This window comes from Mandrillus leucophaeus, unplaced genomic scaffold (genome assembly GCF_000951045.1).
Source record: "Mandrillus leucophaeus isolate KB7577 unplaced genomic scaffold, Mleu.le_1.0 Scaffold137, whole genome shotgun sequence".
NCBI classification, from domain to species: Eukaryota; Metazoa; Chordata; class Mammalia; order Primates; family Cercopithecidae; genus Mandrillus; species Mandrillus leucophaeus.
In genome coordinates, this window is record NW_012101332.1 from 1,768,409 (window position 1) to 1,787,174 (window position 18,766).

The 18,766-nt window shown below is 52.5% G+C and overlaps 3 protein-coding genes across 7 annotated transcripts in view; 1 reads left to right on the forward strand and 2 right to left on the reverse strand.

The window, feature by feature from the left end:
- SARS2 (seryl-tRNA synthetase 2, mitochondrial) overlaps window positions 1-8,813 on the reverse strand; it is a 21,134-nt gene extending 12,321 nt beyond the window's left edge. Inside the window, exons 1-6 of one of the 3 annotated variants that reach the window (XM_011973350.1) lie at window positions 8,387-8,813; window positions 3,947-4,042; window positions 1,424-1,453; window positions 1,187-1,263; window positions 711-780; window positions 576-630 (exon numbers count right to left, since the gene is read on the reverse strand). In XM_011973350.1, coding sequence (XP_011828740.1) covers window positions 576-630; window positions 711-780; window positions 1,187-1,263; window positions 1,424-1,453; window positions 3,947-4,042; window positions 8,387-8,653 — 595 coding nt within the window. In that variant the 5' untranslated portion in view covers window positions 8,654-8,813. Of the gene's footprint in view, window positions 1-575; window positions 631-710; window positions 852-1,186; window positions 1,264-1,423; window positions 1,454-3,946; window positions 4,043-8,386 lie in introns of all 3 variants that reach the window. The other 2 variants (XM_011973351.1, XM_011973349.1) reach the window with 2 other exon arrangements.
- Window positions 8,814-8,872: 59 nt separating this feature from the next.
- MRPS12 (mitochondrial ribosomal protein S12) lies at window positions 8,873-10,921 on the forward strand. Its single transcript, XM_011973348.1, has 3 exons — window positions 8,873-9,089; window positions 9,193-9,260; window positions 10,232-10,921. Exons 2-3 carry the CDS (start codon window positions 9,209-9,211, stop codon window positions 10,600-10,602), a joined length of 423 nt encoding a protein of 140 aa, XP_011828738.1. The 5' UTR covers window positions 8,873-9,089; window positions 9,193-9,208; the 3' UTR covers window positions 10,603-10,921.
- A 1,844-nt stretch (window positions 10,922-12,765) lies between these two features.
- Window positions 12,766-18,766, reverse strand: part of FBXO17 (F-box protein 17) — a 50,602-nt gene continuing 44,601 nt past the window's right edge. For all 3 annotated transcript variants that reach the window (XM_011973352.1, XM_011973353.1, XM_011973354.1), the window contains exons 4-6: window positions 17,688-17,783; window positions 16,611-16,746; window positions 12,766-14,074 (exon numbers count right to left, since the gene is read on the reverse strand). In XM_011973352.1, the coding sequence (XP_011828742.1) occupies window positions 13,931-14,074; window positions 16,611-16,746; window positions 17,688-17,783 (376 nt within the window). In that variant the 3' untranslated portion in view covers window positions 12,766-13,930. The remainder of the gene's footprint in view (window positions 14,075-16,610; window positions 16,747-17,687; window positions 17,784-18,766) is intronic.

Here is an 18,766-nt window from a genome sequence, read left to right on the forward strand (position 1 = left end):
ACCCACACTCACACACACACATACAGACACACACAGAGACAGACACATACACACACAGACACGCACAGAGACAGACACACACACAGATACACAGATACACACAGATACACACACACAGATACAGACACACAGATACAGACACACACTCACGCAGACACAGAGACACACACACACAGACACACAGACACACAGACACACAGACACACACACAGATACAGAGGCACACAGACATAGACACACACAGATATACACACACAGATACAGACACACACACACACACGACACACGTCACACAACACATAGCATACACGACACACACTCATACACATACAATACAATCACACAACACAGGGTGAGACTGCCCAATGGTGAAGGGGGAGACAATGAAAACCCAAGGACCGCCTCTCAGAGACAGCTCGAGCCCGGCCAAGGCAGGAAGCTGGAGCCACCTCCTGTACCGCCAGGAGTTCTTCAGGCTCCAGACATGTTCCCAGACCCCAGGGGCCCCCACCCCGAGACCCCGGAACCCCCACACCACAGGGCTTGTCAGCTCCCAGGCCCGGGGTGTGGCCCACCTGGCTTGTCTCCGACCACGTGGAGTACTTGAGCCCGGCTCTCATCCCCGACGGGCTGCAGGGAGACAGCAGGAGTCACGGGGAGGTGGCACTAGGCGGGCCCCTGGCCTCCCTGCCACCCAGCATGGTGCTCACCACGTCCGGGTGGGTCTGGTTGGGCAGCTTCAGCGCCTGCAAATAGAACTGCTCCTCCAGCTGGGCCTCCCTGGGGTACAGGGGAAAAAGCTTCTTCCGGATCTCCCGGCCACGTGCCCGCAGACCCTGGTACCTGGGGTCCTGGGGGCAGCACAGGTGGGGTCAGCCCGGGAGAGGGTCAGGACTCCCTCAACCAGTGTGAGACCTTGATCCTGACTGGCAGAGCCCCTGTGGTGGACATTCATACCTCTTCTCCAGACCCAGCATCCTGAATGTCTCTGCAGGAACTTCCCTCACCATCACATGGCAGGTTCGTGGGGAAAAGAATCAGGCCTGGCCAACTAGAACGTTCTATTGCCTTGGCCACAATGACTGGCTCAGAGACAGGTACCTGATGCCAGCTGAACTCATGAGAATCAGCCCCAGGACTTTAACCGGAGCTATCAGGAAAGTGCTTGACTTTGCCTCCCACTTACACAAGGACAGAAAGCTGGCCTGGGAATGGGAGGAACACAGGACCAAACGTGGAGCCAACACCTGGATCCAGCCGTACCTGAAGCCAGTCTTAGTTCCATGCATCAATACAGCCTATTTTTTTTTTTTCCCTTAGACCTGTTTGAGCTGTTTTCTGTTACAAAAGTGGAATAGTGACTGGCAGGGTATCCTCCCTGTGCACCCCCAACCCTGGATAGGACATCAACTCTCCACAGTACCTGCTGCACTTCACCACTGTCCTGGTTTGCCTGGTAGAAAAGAGACAGGGTGGGTGATTAGGTTGATAAAGTTGAGGGTGGGGAAGAGAAAAAAGAGTGAAAGGTCAAACGAGGCCAGAGGATCTTAGTCTCCTGCTCTGTCAGTGCCTAGCTGGGTCCCTCTGCAACTCTGCTTCCATTTCTCTATTGCTAACACTACAAGGAGGCAAGATAATTAACAGTAATCACAGCTGCAGCTCCGTGTACGAAGTGCTGCCTCCATGCCAGGCTCTATGCACGGGGCTCTCCCATGCCATGATTTCTTCATAATCCACTTTAGGAGGTAGGCATTCATGGAAACCCTGTGATAACGGTTTGGCTGTGTCCCCACCCAAATCATATCTGAAATTGCAATTCCACCTGTTGAGGAAGGGACCTGGTGGGAGGTGATCGGGTCCTGGGGACGGTTTCCCCCATGCTGTTCTCGTGATAGTGAGTTCTCACGAGATCTGATGGTTTAAACGTGTTTGGCAGTTACCCCCTCTGGCTGTCTCCAGCCACCCTATGGAAGGGAAAGTGTCTTGCTTCCCCTTTTGCCAAGATTGTAAGTGTCCTGAGGCCTCCCAGCCACGTGGAACTGTGAGTCAATTAAACCGCTTTTCTTCATAAATTAGCCAGTCTCGGCTATTCTTTTTTTTTTTTTTGAGACGGAGTCTGGCTCTGTCGCCCAGGCTGGAGTGCAGTGGCGCCATCTCGGCTCACTGCAAGCTCCGCCTCCCGGGTTCACGCCATTCTCCTGCCTCAGCCTCCCGAGAAGCTGGGACTACAGGTGCCCGCCACCTCGCCTGGCTAGTTTTTTTTTTTTTGTATTTTTAGTAGAGACGGGGTTTCACCGTGTTAGCCAAGATGGTCTCGATCTCCTGACCTTGTGATCCGCCCGCCTCGGCCTCCCAAAGTGCTGGGATTACAAGAGTGAGCCACCGCGCCCGGCTCTGGTTGTTTTTTCTTTGAGACAGGGTCTCGCTCTGTCACCCAGGCTGGAGTGTGATGGTGCGATCATAGCTAACTGCAGCCTCAAACTCTCGGACTCAAGCGATCTTCCTGCCTCAGCCCCAGAGTAGCTGGGACCACAGGCGCATACCACCCATACCCAGCCACTTACGCCCGTTTTAAACTCTTAGGGCCTCACTTTCTCCCAGCTGTAAAACTGGGTTTGTATTGTTCCTATGTCACAAATAGTTGTGAGGATTAAGAGTACCGAAAGCACCTGGTGTGGTGCATAGCGATGTCTACATAAAAGTCTGCTGTTGTTTTTATGATTGTTTTTAAGCCCTCTGTGGCAGACACTGTTGGTTGTCTAACCCAAAATCCCTCCTTCCAGGCCGGGCGTGTGGCTCACACCTGTAATCCCAGCACTTTAGGAGGCCAAGGCAGGCGGATCACCTGAGGTCATGAGTTCGAGGTCATGAGGCCAACATGGTGAAACCCCATCTCTACTAAAAATACAAAATTAGCCAGGCGTGGTGGCACATGTCTGTAATCCCAGCTACATGGGAGGCTGAGGTAGGAGAATCACTTGAACCCAGGAGGCGGAGGGTGCAGTAAGCCGAGATCATGCCACTGCACTCCTGCCTGGGTGACAGAGTGAGACTCGGTCTCAAAAAAATAAAAATCAAATAAAGATCCCTTCTTCCTCCTTCCCCACAGAACTCTGACTCAGTTCACCCTTCAGGGGAAGTGGGCCCAGCTGGACGCTGGCCTCTGATCAGCCTATGCTGGCTGCCGGAACTCCATTCCTCTGGCTGACAGCTGGAGTGGGTGGGGGTCTGGGCCCAGGGGGCACGAGGGGACTCTGCTGGATGCTTCAGGAAAGGTGTGCTTGCTCCTGAAAAAGGAACTCAAGCCAGAGAAGTCTCTGTCTCCTTCCCCTGGCAGAGTCATGTGAGGAGAGGCTGGACTACAGCAGCCATCTGGAAACCCTGATGGGGAAACTGAGGAAAGATCAGTGCAGTGAAGTTGCCGGTGCAGAGAGAAGGAAAGGACCTGGGCCGGGGATGCTGGAAGAACCGCTAATTAATCAACCCTAGGGATGCCAGGGTCCTGCACGGCTCGCTATGTGAGGTAATGCATGTCCATGTTGTTCACGCTTGTTTGTTTGTTTATTTATTCATTCATTGATGGAGTCTCACTCTGTCGCCCAGGCTGGAGTGCAGTGGCGCCATCTCGGCTCACTGCAACCTCCGCCTCCGAGGTTCAAGCGATTCTCCTGCCTCAGTGTCCCAAGTACTTGGGATTACAGGTGCCCGCCACCATGCCGGCTAATTTTTGTATTTTTAGTAAAGATGGGGTTTCACCATGTTGCCCAGGCTGGTCTCAAACTCCTGACCTCAGTTGATCCACCAACCTAGGCCTCCTGAGTAGTTGGGATTACAGGCGTGAGCTACCGCGCCAGCCTGTGCAAGCTCTTTAAATTCAGTTTCCTGTTACCTGTGTCCAGAGACACCCTCGTGGCCATTTCCCACATACTCAGGTCCCCATGCTCACCAGCAGGGCCCGCACTGCCTCAGTCACGGCTTCCTTCTCTTCTTCCAGGCTCCGGATCTCCTCCCGCAGCTGCCTCAGCTCCTGCCATGTCGAGATCTGGGGTGGATGTAAGAGGAAAGGAGGTGAAGCAGCCATCGCCCCAACCTTCTCTCTGGAGCCCACTGGCCATCCGGACCTGCGGCGGAGTGAGGCAGAGATCCCTACCTAGCCCTCAGTGGCCATCCTCCCCTCCTCCCCTTCAGTACTGGAATGCCTTGAGGTTCAGCTGGTCACACACTGCCCAGAATTCAGACATATTGGCCGAGCACAGTGGCTCATGCCTATAATCCCAGAACTCTGGGAGGCCGAGGTGGGTGGATCACTTGAGATCAGGAGTTCAAGACTAGCCTGGTCGACATGGTGAAACCCCATCTCTACTAAAAATACAAAAATTACCCAGGCGTGATGGCGGGCACCTGTAATCCCAGCTACTCAGGAGGCTGAGGCAGGAGAATTACTTGAAACCAGGAAGCGGAGGTTGCACTGAGCCAAGATCATGCCACTACACACTCCAGCCTGGGCAGCAAGAGTGAAACTCTGTCTCAAAAAAGAAAAAAAAAAAAAAAATCTCTAAACTAGCACTTTAAAAAATCATGGCTGGGTGCAGCACTTTGGGAGGCCTAGGTGGGAGGCTTGCTTGAGCGAGTGCAGGAGTTCCAGACCAGCCTGGGTAACATAGGGAGATCTGCTTCTACAAAAAAAATTTTTTTTTTTGAGACAGAGTCTCACTCTGTCACCCAGGCTGGAGTGTAGTGGCACAATCTTGGCTCACTATAACCTCCGCCTCCCAGGTTCAGGCGATTCTCCTGCCTTAGCCTCCTGAGTAGCTGGGACTACAGGTACGCGCCACTGCCACCTGGCTAATTTTTGTACTTTTTAATAGAGGCAGGGTTTCACCATATTGGCCAGGCTGGTCTGGAACTCCCGGCCTCAAGCAATCTGCCTGCCTTGGCCTCCCAAAGTGCTGGGATTACAGGTGTGAGCCATAGCACCCGTCCTCTACCAAAAAAACTTTAAAAAAAATTAGCTGGGTGACAGATTGACACCCTGTCTCAAAAACAAAAAAACGGTTAAAATATACATAATATGGGAGGCTGAGGCAGGTGGATCATTTGAACCCAGGAGTTCGAGACCAGCCTGGGCAACACAGAGAAACCCTGTCTCTACAAAAATTAGCTGGGCATGGTGGCACGCGCTTCTAATCCCAGCTACTTGTGCACTGCTGTTGGGAGTGTATATAAAGTGGTACAGCTGCCATGGAACTTGGTACACCAGCCTGGCCAACATGGTGAAACCCCATCTCTACTAAAAATACAAAAATTAGGCAGCTGTGGTGGGACATGCCTGTAATCCCAGCTACTCAGGAGGCTGAGGTGGGAGGATTGCTTGTGCTTGAGCCTGGGAAGTCTCACGGAGCCTGAGAGGCTGCTGTGAGCCAAGATCATGCCACTGCACTCCAGCGTGGGTGACAGAGTGAGACCTTGTCTCAAAAAAAAAAAAAAAAAAAAATTTTGTTTTTGAGGAACTGCCATACTTTTTTCCATGGCAGCTGTACCACTTTGTATATACATTCCCAATAGCAATGCACAACGATTCCGACGTTTCCACAACACAATTCTTGCCAACACTTGTCATTTTCTGCTTTGTTTTTAATAATAGCTACTTGAGGCCGGTTGCAGTGGCTCACACCTGTAATCCCAGCACTTTGGGAGGCTGAGGCGGGTGGATCACAAAGTCAGGAGTTTGAGACCAGCCTGGCCAAGATGGTGAAACCCCGTCTCTACTAAAAATACAAAAATTAGCTGGGGGTGGAGGCGGGCACCTGTAATCCCAGTTACTTGGGAGGCTGAGGCAGGAGAATTGCTTGAACCCAGGAGGCGGAGGTTGCAGTGAGCCAAGATTGCGCCACTGCACTCTAGCCTGGGCAACAGAGCAAGACTCCATCTCAAAAAAACAAACAAACAAAAAACAAGTAGCTACTCAAATGCATGTCTAAACTACCATTTTGAAAAGGAAGAGAGTAGCCAGGCACGATGGCTCACGCCTGTAATCCCAGCATTTTGGGAGGTCATGGCAAGTGGATCATTTGAAGTTAGGAGTTCGAGACCAGCCTGGCCAACATGGCAAAACCTGTCTCTACTAAAAATACAAAAATTAGTCCAGTGTGTTGGTGCACGACTATAACCCCAGCTACTTGGAAGGCCGAGGCACGAGAATCGCTTGAAGCCAGGAGGTGGAGGTTGCAGTGACCCGAGACTGCGTAACTGCACTCAGGCCTGGGCGACAGAGGAAGACTCAGTCTCAAAAGAACAAACAAAAAAAACCCCTCCCCCCAAAAAAAAACACAACTAGCACTTTACAAATGAAAGAGAATATAATTAAAGAACAAGAACGCATCACACATGGTAAGAGCAAGAATTGTTAATGAAACTAGTTTCAATTTTGGGCGTGTGTCTGCATCAGGATGTGAAATGTATTTCTTACTCTTGGCCACAAAGTTTGAAAAACCCTGCTAAAGGATGTGACGCTCTAAATTATCTACATGGCCATCAAATGGAATTTTCCATCCTACCTCCAGGCTTTTGTATATTCTGGTCCCCGACTTAGGATACTCTTCTCCCCTCTTCCCTGGCAATTTCTCAATCCACTGATCTTTGTTTAATGCTACCTCCTCTGAGAAGTCCTCCCAGGCTGTCCTCCACTTTGCCTTCACAGCATTTACCGCAGATTATAATGAGTATATATCTGTCTCTATGAATTCGATTACTCTAGGTAGTCAAATTTACCAGAGATTGTAATTAGTATATATGTAGAGTTGTATGTATATATGTAGAGATTGTAATTAGTATATATGTAGAGTGGTATGTATGTTTCAGCAGGGCATGGTGGCTCACATCTGTACTCCTAGCATTTTGGGAGGCCAAGGCAGGTGGATCACTTGAGGTCAAGAGTTTGAGACCAGCCTGGCCAACATGGTGAAACCCTCTCTACTAAAAATACAAAAAGTAGGCACGTGTGGTGGCACGTGCCTGTAATCCCAGGTACTCGGGAGGCTGAGGTGGGAGAATCACTTCAACCTGGGAAGCGGAAGTCGCAGTGAGCCCAGATCGCACCACTGCACTCCAGCCTGGGAGACAAGAGCAAAACTCCATCTCAGAAAAAAAAAAGTCTTTTGCTAGACTGTGAACTCAGATCATGACAGGGCACAGGGGGGTAGTTAAGATTGTGGGGTCTGGGTGTGGTGGCTCATGCCAGTGATCTCAGCATTTTGTGAGGCCAGAGTGGGAAAATCACTTGGGCGCAGGAGTTCAAGACCAGCCTGGGCAACATAGTAAGTCTCTGTCTCAACAAAAAATACAAAAGGTTAGCCGGGCGTGGTGGTATCTGCCTGTAGTCCCAGCTACATGGGAGGCTGAGTGGGAGGATTATTTGAGCCCAGAAGTTCAAGGTTGTAGTGAGCTAGAATTGTACCACTGTACTCCATCCTGGGTGACAGAACAAGACCCTATCTCTTAAAAAAACAACCAAAAAAAGTGGATTCTGGGCCAGAAAGCACAGGTTAATATTCCCACTCTGCCACTTCCCAGTTGCATGACCTAGCACAAGTGAATTAGCTTCTCGGAGCCTTAGTTCCTCTGATATAATGGGAGAAATAATGGCACCGACTTCATAGAGTTGTTGTGAAAATTAAACGAGGTTAAAGTGAATAAAGCACTTCAAATAGGCTGGTAGGGGAGTCTAAGAGAGGAATGGGAAGAAGTGGGGACCCCACTATCCTTAGCACCTCAACACAGAGATATCGTGAACCCGGTCCTAATTCCCTTTTATAAGTGGTAGCAATCTTATTATTATTCACCACATAATTCAACATAGCAGTTGCACCTTAAGTATCAGGTTAATAGAACCATCCACTAATGGATTCATTCATTCATTCATTAACTCTATTTAACTGCCTGCTATGTGTGGCGGAGGTGCAGAACTCCCCCTATCTCACTCTCCAAAGGCAAGAGCTCCATCACACCCCAGCCCTGACCCCGTCCGATTCACACTTGGCTCCCCATTTTCCTTTGTGGTCTTAGGGAAAGGCTGCCATGAAGCTGGAGCACGGAGGGCAATGTCACATCGCAAGTTCCTAGAGGACAGTAGGTACCCAGTGAGCAGTAAGAAACAAGCGCATAATGCGTGTCTAGGATACAGTAGGCATTCTTGGCACACAGTAAAGCTTCAGCACTCACTGGACAACTGGCACATAAATGGGTGCCATGCACAAGACGTTGGCTAACTTGGGAAGGAACTAAAATTCCTACAATAGGTTCGCCCCCTGCCGGAGGGCATCTTGCAGACCCAATTCTTCCGCAAAACAAACAGCCTGCTCCCGCCGGCCGGCGCAGGCACACTCACGATCGCGGGCAGGTCCGCCGAGCGCAGCTCCCCCTTGCGGAGCTCCAGGGCGCGTGCGGCTTCTTCTGGACATGCGCAGAACCACTCTATGTCCAGCTGAGGGAGTGCACTGTAGCCCTCGCGCGCATACTCGTACAGGAGGTTCCGATTTCGTTTCTCTGTAGCGAAACTTCTCCTTGGACTGCCGTTGGAGATCCAGCCTCCATGGGGCCGGAGCCCCCGACGAGTCAGCAAAGGCCACAAGCGCCGCGCCATGGACGCAGCCATTTTGGACCGGGAACAAGGCGGCACTTCGTCCCACCCACTCTGCGTTTAGACCAATTGCAAAGCAGCGATCCTGATCGCGACGAGCCAATCAGATCCCGAGGAAGGTCGACCGAGATAGAGTCGGTCGTCACCCAATCGTCGTCTGTGTCCCGCCTCTTCAGTGACGCGAAGGCAGAACCAGCCAATCCCTGCACGGATAGCGCCCGGAAGAGGCTGGAGGCAGGATTCATCGTGTCCGCGACCTCACCGCTAGAGCCCGTGAGGTCGGTGGAATCCTGGGGTCCTCCAAATCTAGCAGGCCCTCTCTCCAGTTTCCCACTTCTTCCTGTGTGCGGGCGAGAGTGGTTGGGTCCTCGGGAGCCCACTCAGAACGAGGCTAAATTTACGGAGGCACTTTCTATTAGCAGCATGAGGGCCTTTGGTTAGACCTATAGAGGTATTTCCTTTGATTTAACCCAGAAGGTCCTGAGAGCGGATCGGCCAGCATTTGCAGATCGGCCACTTTTCCCTCCTTTCTGAATCTTTTTTCCCTACCACAGGGACGGCCCAGGCGGCATGATGTCCTGGTCTGGCCTTCTCCGTGGCCTCAACACGTCCCTAAATTGTGGTAAGTGGGGGACTCGGGCTTCAGGGACGAGGCTAGAGGAGGAGGGTTCTTCGCTCTGGGACTTGTGTGCTTCCGTCGGAGCCCCTAGGGAAACGGGGTGGAAAAACACGGTGGGGTTTTGGCGGAGCTCGGGCTGCTACAGCAAGAGGTGGGAAGCAGCTGCATGGAGGGCTACTGCGTGTCAAGCGGAGTTTCGGTCAGTTTTATTATTTATTTATTTAAGATCTCCCTCTGTCGCCCAGGCTAGAGTGCAGCGGTGTGATCACAGCTCACTGCAGTCTTGACCTCCTGGGCTCAAGTGGTCCTCTTGCCTCAGTTCCCCAAGTAGCTGGGACCACAGGCCTGCAGAACCACAACCAGCTAACTTTTTGATTTTTTGTAGAGACGGAGGTCTCCCTGTGTCGCCCAGTCTGGCCTTAACTCCTGAACTCAAGTGATCCCTCTACAGCCTCCCAAAGTGCTAGGATTACATGCATGAGCCACTGAGCCTATTATTTTAAACAGCACTAAAAGTAATGCTTCCTGGTCGGGCGTGGTGGCTCACGCCTGTAATCCCACCACTTTGGGAGACCGAGGTCAGGAGTTCGAGGCCAGCCTGACCAAAATGGTGAAACCCCCGTCTCTACTAAAAATACGAAAATTAGCCGAGCGTGGTGGCGGGTGCCTATAGTCCCAGCTACTCGGGAAGCTGAGACAGGAGAATTGCTTGAACCCAGGAGGCAGAGGTTACAGTGAGCTGAGATTGAGTCACTGATCTCCAGCCTGGGCAATAGAGCGAGACTTCGTTACAAAAAAAAAGGAATGCTTCCTTGAATAATAAAGAAGAGTTTTGTCTGTAAATAACACTAGACGTGAACAAATGCATCTTGTAGTGCTTGTAAAGTGCTTGAAACAATGCCTAAGACACCAAAATTGAGTTGATACTACACTAAGATCTGTTCTCTGCCATAACCGCTTTCGGCCCTCTCCAGGCCCAGCTCTGGTTCCCCGGCTCTGGGCCACCTGCTCCATGGCTACCCTGAACCAGATGCACCGCCTGGGGCCTCCCAAGCGGCCGCCTCGGAAGCTGGGCCCCACGGAAGGCCGGCCGCAGCTAAAGGGTGTGGTCCTGTCCACGTTCACCCTCAAGCCCAAGAAGCCTAACTCGGCCAATCGCAAGTGTTGTCGAGTACGGCTCAGCACGGGCCGCGAGGCCGTCTGCTTCATCCCCGGGGAGGGTCACAATCTGCAGGAGCACCACATTGTCCTTGTGGAGGGCGGCCGCACCCAGGACCTGCCGGGCGTCAAGCTCACCGTTGTGCGTGGCAAGTACGACTGTGGCCACGTGCAGAAGAAGAAGTGACAGCTGGGGCCATGGTGGGCTGGGCACCCCTGCAGAACATGAACCTTCCGCTCCCGGCTACCACAGGGTCCTCTGATGCTGGCCTTTGCGCCTCTAGAGGCAGCCACTCATGAATTCAAGTTCTGGCTCCGCCTCTTCCATCAGGACCACTGTTAAGCCATAGGAGTTGTGGGGGCACAAAGGGTGCCCCTCTGTCAACACCCTTGGCTCCTGTGTTTAGAGGGGTGGGATGAAGGACCTTTTCTGCTGGGACAAGACACTGTACTGCCCTCTGCTGGGAAGGGGTTTTAATAAACATCCTGGCCCTTGCGATGTGAACCCTTGTGGAGTATTTGCCCTCCTTGTGGCTGTGGCAACGGACATCTCTGAGCTTCAGTTTCCTCCTCCAGAAAATAATAGCTCCATTGGTGGTATCTCCTTTATTTGGCTTGTTGAAGATTAAATTCGATGCTCTATGTGCATAACACGCATGGAGGGCTACTGTTTATTTTATTTTATTTTTTTTAGACAAAGTCTTGCTCTGTTGCCCAGACTGGAGTGCAGTGGCACGGTCTCAGCTCACTGCAACCTCTGCCCTCTGGGTTCAAGTGATTCTCCTGCCTCAGCCTCCCGAGTAGCTGGGATTACAGGTGCCCGTCACCACGCCTGGCTAATTTTTGTATTTTTAGTAGAGACAGGGTTTCAACCATGTTGGCCAGGCTGGTCTCAAACTCCTGAGCTCAGGTGATCCGCCCACCTTGGCCTCCCAAAGTGCTGGGATTACAGGCGTGAGCCGCCACGCCCAGCAGAGGGCTACTCTATTTTAAGCTTAGGAGTCAGGTAGGTGGCACGGGGGGCCCAGGTCTCCTTCCTGCAGGTCATGGGTTCTGGGCACATAAACTCTGCCCTCAAGCATGGACATCTGGAAAATGGCAGTAATTGTAATGTTGATGTGGAAGGGGTGTGGAAAGGATTCAATGGGGTGTGCTGCTCCACACCTGGAAGCTGTTCTTTTATGTGTGTGTGTGTGTGTGTGTGTGTGTGTGTAGAGAGAGAGAGAGAGAGAGAGTCTCACTCTTGTCCAGGCTGGAGTACAGTGGTATAATCAAAGCTTACTTCAGCCTTGACCTCCTGGGCTCAATGATCCTCCCGCCTCAGCCTCCTGAGTAGCCGGGACCACAGGTGTGTGCCACCAAAGCTGGCTAATTTTTCCGTTTTTTTAGAGTGGGAATCTGGCTTTGTTGCCTGGCGAACATGGCGAAACCCTGTCTCTACTAAAAATATAAAAATTACCTGGGCATGGTGGCATGTGCCTGTAATCCCAGCTACTCAGGAGGCTGAGGCAGGAGACTCACTTGAACCTGGGAGGTGGAGGTTGCCGTGAGCCAAGATCAGCACCACTGCACTGCAGCCTGGGTGACAGAGTGAGACTCTGTCTCAACAAAAGAAAAAAAGATGTGGGAATTGTGTTCATACCATTGGGCTCTGGAGCCCAGCACTGCTCCAAGCCCTGCCTCCCCTGCTTACTGACTGGGTGACTTTGGGCAGGTCGTTTACACTTGGAGCCTGCACCAAATGGCGCTGATAAGGGTGCACGCCTGAGAGGTGTTAGGCGCATCATAGTTGTCTCATCATAGCTGTCTCCGAGTCCCTCATGGCGCTCAACACAGCCTCCTGAGGGTCTCCTGATTGTAAACATGAGGCCTCAAGGTCTTTTAGGATCAGAACTGGTGGCAGACAAGTGCACTGATTACAGATAAAAATTACCCATCCCCTCATATTTAGCACCAGTTTTATTGAGCTAGTTTGTTGGCCATGCCTAGCTGAGAGATAGAGAAGTGGAGGGAGATGGGACAGGAGAGCTTTTCCTCATGGCACACCTTGCTCCAGGAGTCTGTATACAGGAGTGTGGACAAAAGGAAGTGTTACTTGCAGGAAGTTGCCCCCAAAGCAAGGGCAGGAGGTGGGGGTGGGGAACTTGGCCTCTGATGGAATTCTGGAATTCTGCTGAGAGGCACCAGCCTGACCCGAACAGGAGATGCTGACGGGCAGTGCTGGGCATGTTGCATAGAGATGGCTGGTTACACAGCCCCATGGCGGGATCCCAGAGTGCCGAGACCAGCTGGGTTGTGGAGACCCTAACCCAGTGGCGCTAGAGGAATTAAAGACACACACACAGAAATATAGGGTGTGGAGTGGGAAATCAGGGGGTCTCACAGCTTTCAGAGCTGAGAGCCTTGAACAGAGATTTACCTACATGTTTATTAACAGCAAGCCAGTGATAAGCATTGTTTCTATAGATTATAGATTAACTAAAAGCATTTCTTACAGGAAATAAAGGGATGGGCTCTGGCTAGTTATCTGCAGCAGGAGCATGTCCTTAAGGCACAGATCGCTCATGCTATTGTTTGTGGTTCAGGAACCCCTTTAAGCGGTTTTCCGCCCTGGGTGGGCCAGGTGTTCCTTGCCCTCATTCTGGTAAACCCACAACTTTCAGCGTTGGGGTCATGGCCATCATGAACCTGTCACAGTGCTGCAGAGATTCTGTTTATGACCAGATCTGGGAGACTGTTCCCAACACCAGAGATTCCCCAAGCAGCAGATGATCCTGTTGGTCTCAAGGACAGACTGCCTCAGCGGACCTCTGCTTCCTGCCAGTGACCATTACCCCCAAAACATGCCGGCAAGTCTCCGCTCCCTGCGTCGGCGGCCTTCCCCCTCGTACAAAGCCTGGGTTAGCCTTTGTTTTGTGACTGAGTCTACTGAGATCCTTGCAGGAGAAGACAGTTTGCAGGCAAATGAACTAAATGTCTCTTTCCTGACACCCCCCTCCTGGGGGGCTGAGGAAGCTGTGAACAGCCTGGTTTGTCACACAGCATGTTGGCCACCACACTGAAGCAGCAGTGAGCGGGTTCATGGAAGGTGTGCTGAGAACCAGCCACATGGGACCCCCTACTGTCCCTGGGTATCCTCTGGCTTCTGGCTGCAAGGCTGGTCTTTTTTTTTTTTTTTTTTCTTTGATATAGGGTCTTGCTTTCTCGCCCAGGCTGGAGTGCAGTGGTGAAATCACGGCTCACTGCAGCCTCAACCTCCTGGACTCAGGCAATCCTCCCACCCAAGCCTCCCGAGTAGCTGGGACTACAGGCGGCACCACCATGCCTGGCGAATTTTGTAAAAATTATTTGTGGAGACGGGGTCTCACTATGTTGCCCAGGCTGGTCTTGAACTCCTGAGCTCCAGTGATCCTCCCACCTTGGCCTCTTGAAGTGCTGGGATTCCACAGGTGTGAGCCACCGCACCTGGCTGCAAGGCTGGTCTTGACTGACGATGTCAGGCGGTAGTCCAGTCGCTAGGACAGACGGATCCTGACCCTCACGCTGGAGTGGGTCACAAGGGCACCGTAGTGCCCCACCCAGGAACTCACGTCTCTCCCGTACTGCTCAAAAGATACGTAGCGGATGCCCTTGCCAAAGTTGGTGAAGACGTGGGAGACCTGCAGGGGGAAGGGGAGTGAGAGGGTGAGGGCCTGCGGGCCCCTTCTCTTCCTCCACCTTAACAGATAGGCCCCAAGGACTGAGGAGGTGCCAGTCCTGCACTAGGTGCTGGAGATGGAGCAGCGAAGAAAGCAGGAAAAGGACCCCGCGCTGGTGGAACTGCCATTCTAGCAGGGGGCCTGGACACTGGAGCTAGGTGGGGGCGAGGGGCCGGGGCATCCTGCCAGGAAGGTGGCAGGAATGTGAGTAGAGTGAGTTAGCAAAGGCCCTGCAGAGGTGACACCTGAAGGAGGGGAGGGAGCCAGGAGGGGCTCTGGAGGGAGGGTGTCCCAGGCAGCGGGAACAGCCTGTGCAAAGGTCCCGAGGCGGGAACATGCCTGGAGCTGAGTGAGGGGAGAAGAGAGGGGTCAGGGAGGTCATGGGCAGATCGTGGTCTTGTGGGCCACAGGAGGACTTCGGCTTTTTTTTTTTTTTAATTTAAAAGAGTCGAGATAAAATTTTCATAAAACAAACTTTTCATTTATTTATTTATTTTTGAGATGGAGTCTCACTCTGTCACCCAGGCTGGAGTACAGTGGCACGATCTTGGCTCAATGCAACCTCCGCCTCGCAGGTTCAAGCGATTCTCCTGCTTCAGCCTCCCGAGTAGCTGGGATTACAGGCACGCACCACCACGCCCAGCTAATTTTTGTATTTTTAGTAGAGATGGGGGTTTCTCCATGTTGGTCAGGCTGGTCTTGAACTCCTGACCTCAGGTGATCCACCCGCCTTGGTCTCCCAAAGTGCTGGGATTACAGGTATGAGTCACTGTGTCCAGCCAAAATTTACCATTTTATTTTAATTATTTATTTTGAGGCCAAGACTTGCTCCATCGCCCAGGCTGGAGTGCAGTGGCATGATCTCAGCTCACTGCAACCTCCACCTCCCCCAGTTCAAGAGATTCTCCTGCCTCAGTCTCCCCAGAAGCTGGGATTACAGGCGCTCACCACTATGCCTGGCTAATTTGTGTATTTCTAGTACAGACAGGGTTTCACCACGCGGGCCAGGCTGGTCTTGAACTCCTGGCCTCAAGTGATCCACCCGCCTTGGCCTCCCAAAGTGCTGGGATTACAGGCATGAGCCACCACACCTGGCCCAAAATTCACTTTTTAAAGTGTACAATTCAGTGGTTTTTAGTTGATTTGCGATGTTACGTGGCCATCACCACTACCTAATTCTAGAGCATTCCCGTCACCCCAGGAAGAAACTCTGCATCCGTGAACTGTCACTTCCAAGTCCTCCCTCCCCCAACCCCTGGCAGCCACCAGTCTTCTTAGTGTACATTTCATATATGTGGAATCGTACAGTATTTGTCATTTCATGTCTGGCCTCTTTCAGCATCGTGTTTTCAAAGTTTATCCACGTTGCAGCATGAATTGGTGCTTCATTTCTTTTCCATGGCTGCATAACTTTGGCTTTTACTGTGAGATGTAGCCACAGGAGCATTACAAGCAGGGAGACTTGTGATCTGACTCATTATTATTATTATTATTATTATTTTTAGTTAGGGTCTCTGTCTGTTGTCCTGGCTGGAGTGCAATGGCAAGATCATAGCTCACTGTAGCCTCGACCAACTGGGCTCCAACCATCCTCCCAACTCAGCTTCCTGAGTAGCTGAGACTACAAGCTCAAGTTACCATGCTGGTCTAATTTTTAATTTCTTTGTAGAGATGGGGGTCTCACTATATGGCCCAGGCTGGCCTCAAACTCCTGCCCTCAAGCTGTCCTCCCATGTTGGCCTCCCAAAGTGGTGGGATTACAGGTATGAGCCACCGTGCCCAGCCGAAACATTTACTTTGGTAACTGAGGTGTGAGGATCAAGACAGCATAGTCTCGGGGCCAGACTGGGCTTGAGTCCGGCTCTGCACTGGGCCAGTCACATAACCTCCCTGTGCCTCTGTCCTCAACTCTAGAATGGAGATAGGATTTTGCTTCACCGCTGCATTTCCAGCACCTGGAGTGGTGCCCAGCACACAGTAGGTGCTCAATCAGTGTTTGTTGAACATTAAGCTGTTGTGCTAATGAATCAATATGTGAGCCTCTTGACACAGGGCTTGGGATGTAAGAAGGGCTCAATACTTCTTTTTTTTTGAGACGGAGTCTTGCTCTGTCGCCCAGGCTGGAGTGCAGTGGCGCGATCTCCACTCACTGCAAGCTCCGCTTCCCGGGTTCACACCATTCTCCTGCCTCAGCCTCCCGTATAGCTGGGACTACAGGCGCCCGCCACCACGCCCGGCTAATTTTTTTTTGTATTTTTAGTAGAGACGGGGTTTCACCGTGTTAGCCAGGATGGTTTCGATCTCCTGACCTCGTGATCCGCCCATCTCGGCCTCCCAAAGTGCTGGGATTACAGGCGTGAGCCACCGCGCCCGGCCAATACTTCTTAGCTGTTATTATAGATATCCAGCAGTGACAGAAGAGAAACCACGCAGACAAGAGGCTGTGTGTGTGTGCCTCTAGGGGGTCGGGGGGAGCTGGAAGGTAGTCTGGACCCACCTGTCGGCAGCCCCTCTCAGTCCACTGAAGGACCGGGTCAGGTGAGGCTGAGAACTTGACCACTTCCTTTTCATACACATCCAGAAGGCGGACCCGGAGCTGGTAGACGCAGCCGCAGTTCTCTCGAGCACCCCACCTGCCAGGCAGCAGTCAGCCTCTATGTCCCCGTCACCCAGCCAGCATTCTGGGTTTCAGGGTGGGAGGCTGAGGGCTGGGCCTTCCCGCATCTTGATGAGGGTTCTGCACATCTGGACCACATTTGGAGACGTCCTGGCCTGGGAACCTCTAGGGGAGGAGCCTTGGTGGTTCTGGGGTAGAGCCAGAACCTGGGGGAAGAGCCGGGGTGATCCTGGGGTGGAGCCAGAGCCTGGGGGAGGGGTCTGGGTGGTCCTGGGGTGAAGCCAGAACCTAGAGGAGGAGGCTGAGTGGTCCTAGATGGAGCCAGAGCAGGGGAGGAGCCTGGGTAGTCCTGGGGTTGATTCTGGAGGCTTTTGGGTGGGTAGTTGGGGGATAGGAAAGGATGCTCTGGGGAAGAACCACAATGCAGGGCAGGTGCCTGATGACTTCAGGGAGGAGCCAGAGCCCCGGGGAAGAGACCAGATTTTCTATGGAGGAGCCACAGCCTGAAGGAGGAGCTGGAATGCTTTGGGCAGAACCTGGGTGTTTTGGGAAGAAGGCATTCATCCTAAGCCTGCAGGCTCTGAAGCCAGTCCTGTCCCAGCTATGCTCCCTGAGCCTCAGCTCACAGGGCACCATGTTCCCACCCCTTCAGAGGCATCCACAAAGGGGTCGGGGGAGGTGTCTCGTTTCAGAGGGGTATCAAGCCAGTCAGTGGCCCCCTGTGGGCCACCCCAGCCTGCTGAGATGAGGGTGGGCAGGAGTACAGAGCGGGGGCTCTGGCTTCTCCAAAGCTCTATCCTCCCTGGCTCCGCATCATTTCGCCTCTCAGTGTCATCACAAAGGGTGCACAGTGACAGCCGCTACCCATGGGGTGGACGGGGCGGGAAATGAGCCCCTGCTGCAGAACCGCTGCCAAGCCTGCTGCTGCTCCAGAGCAGGGTGCCGCTCCTCACTCACCAGTCAGCCACACAGATCTCAATCTGGGCGCTGTCCAGTAGCTCCTGCCACACACCTTCCATCACCAGGTCCACAAGCTGCCTCTTGGAGCACCATCTGGGAAGGAGAGATGGCAGTGGGCAGGGCAAACAGTCCTGGCATTCAAGGCGCAGTCAGAAACCACCTCCTCCAAGAAGCCTCCCTTGATAACCCTCTCTAAAGCAGCCCTCAGGGTTTGCTCTAGCAGACCTGAAGATCTATGATGGGCTATACATCTCTCCTTGGCCTCCTGGATTCCCTTCGCCATTCTCCACCCTGCTGCGGGCTCCAGGCAGCTGACCTCTATGAAAGCCTGACCCTCATCTATGTGGGACAAGACATGAGTACAAATGAAGGCCACATACTAGACATGTGAGCGGGGAGCTCTGTGGTGGGCCTCCTAAAGTGCGAGGGCCCCGGGTCTAAAGCTGGATGGCCTGGTCTCTGTCACCTATTGCTTCCTGTTGGATCAGCCAATGGGATGCTCCAGCAGGGGATGGAAGTGAAGGAGGTGACTAAAATCAGGGTATATATCCTCTTGGGTCCTTCTCAAGGGACTGCCTTGTCCCCCAAGGAAAAAGCACAGCTCCACAGCACGCTCTTCTCATTTTTCAGTAACTGTTTCCTCCCCTCACCTCTAGTAATCTAGGGGTGGTAATGTTCCTTCTCTAACTGTTACTAGCTCAGGGACTCCTGCCAACAACTTTGTAAACAGTCCTTCACCTCAAATTAGAATGTGCCATAATCACATACATTGTGCAGTATTGGTGGAAGGACAGGTAAGTTGACCAACAGAATAGAACAGAGTGCCAGGAACTGGCCGAGCACGGTGGCTTAGGCCTGTAATCCCAGCACTTTTGAGAGTCCAAGGCAGGTGGATCACCGGAGGTCAGGAGTTCGAGACCAGCCTGGCCAATATGGTGAAACCTCTTCTCTACAAAAAATACAAAAATTAGGCTGGGTGCAGTGGCTCACGCCTGTAATCCCAGCACTTTGGGAGGCCGAGGCAGGTGGATCATGAGGTCAGGAGATTGAGACCATTCTGGCTAACACGGTGAAAC

Coding starts and splice junctions, on each gene's coding strand:
- MRPS12 (XM_011973348.1), top strand. CDS start 9,209: ATGATGTCCTGGTCTGGCCTTCTCCGTGGCCTCAACACGTCCCTAAAT. Junction 9,261..10,231: donor CAACACGTCCCTAAATTGTG/GTAAGTGGGGGA, acceptor GGCCCTCTCCAG/GCCCAGCTCTGGTTCCCCGG.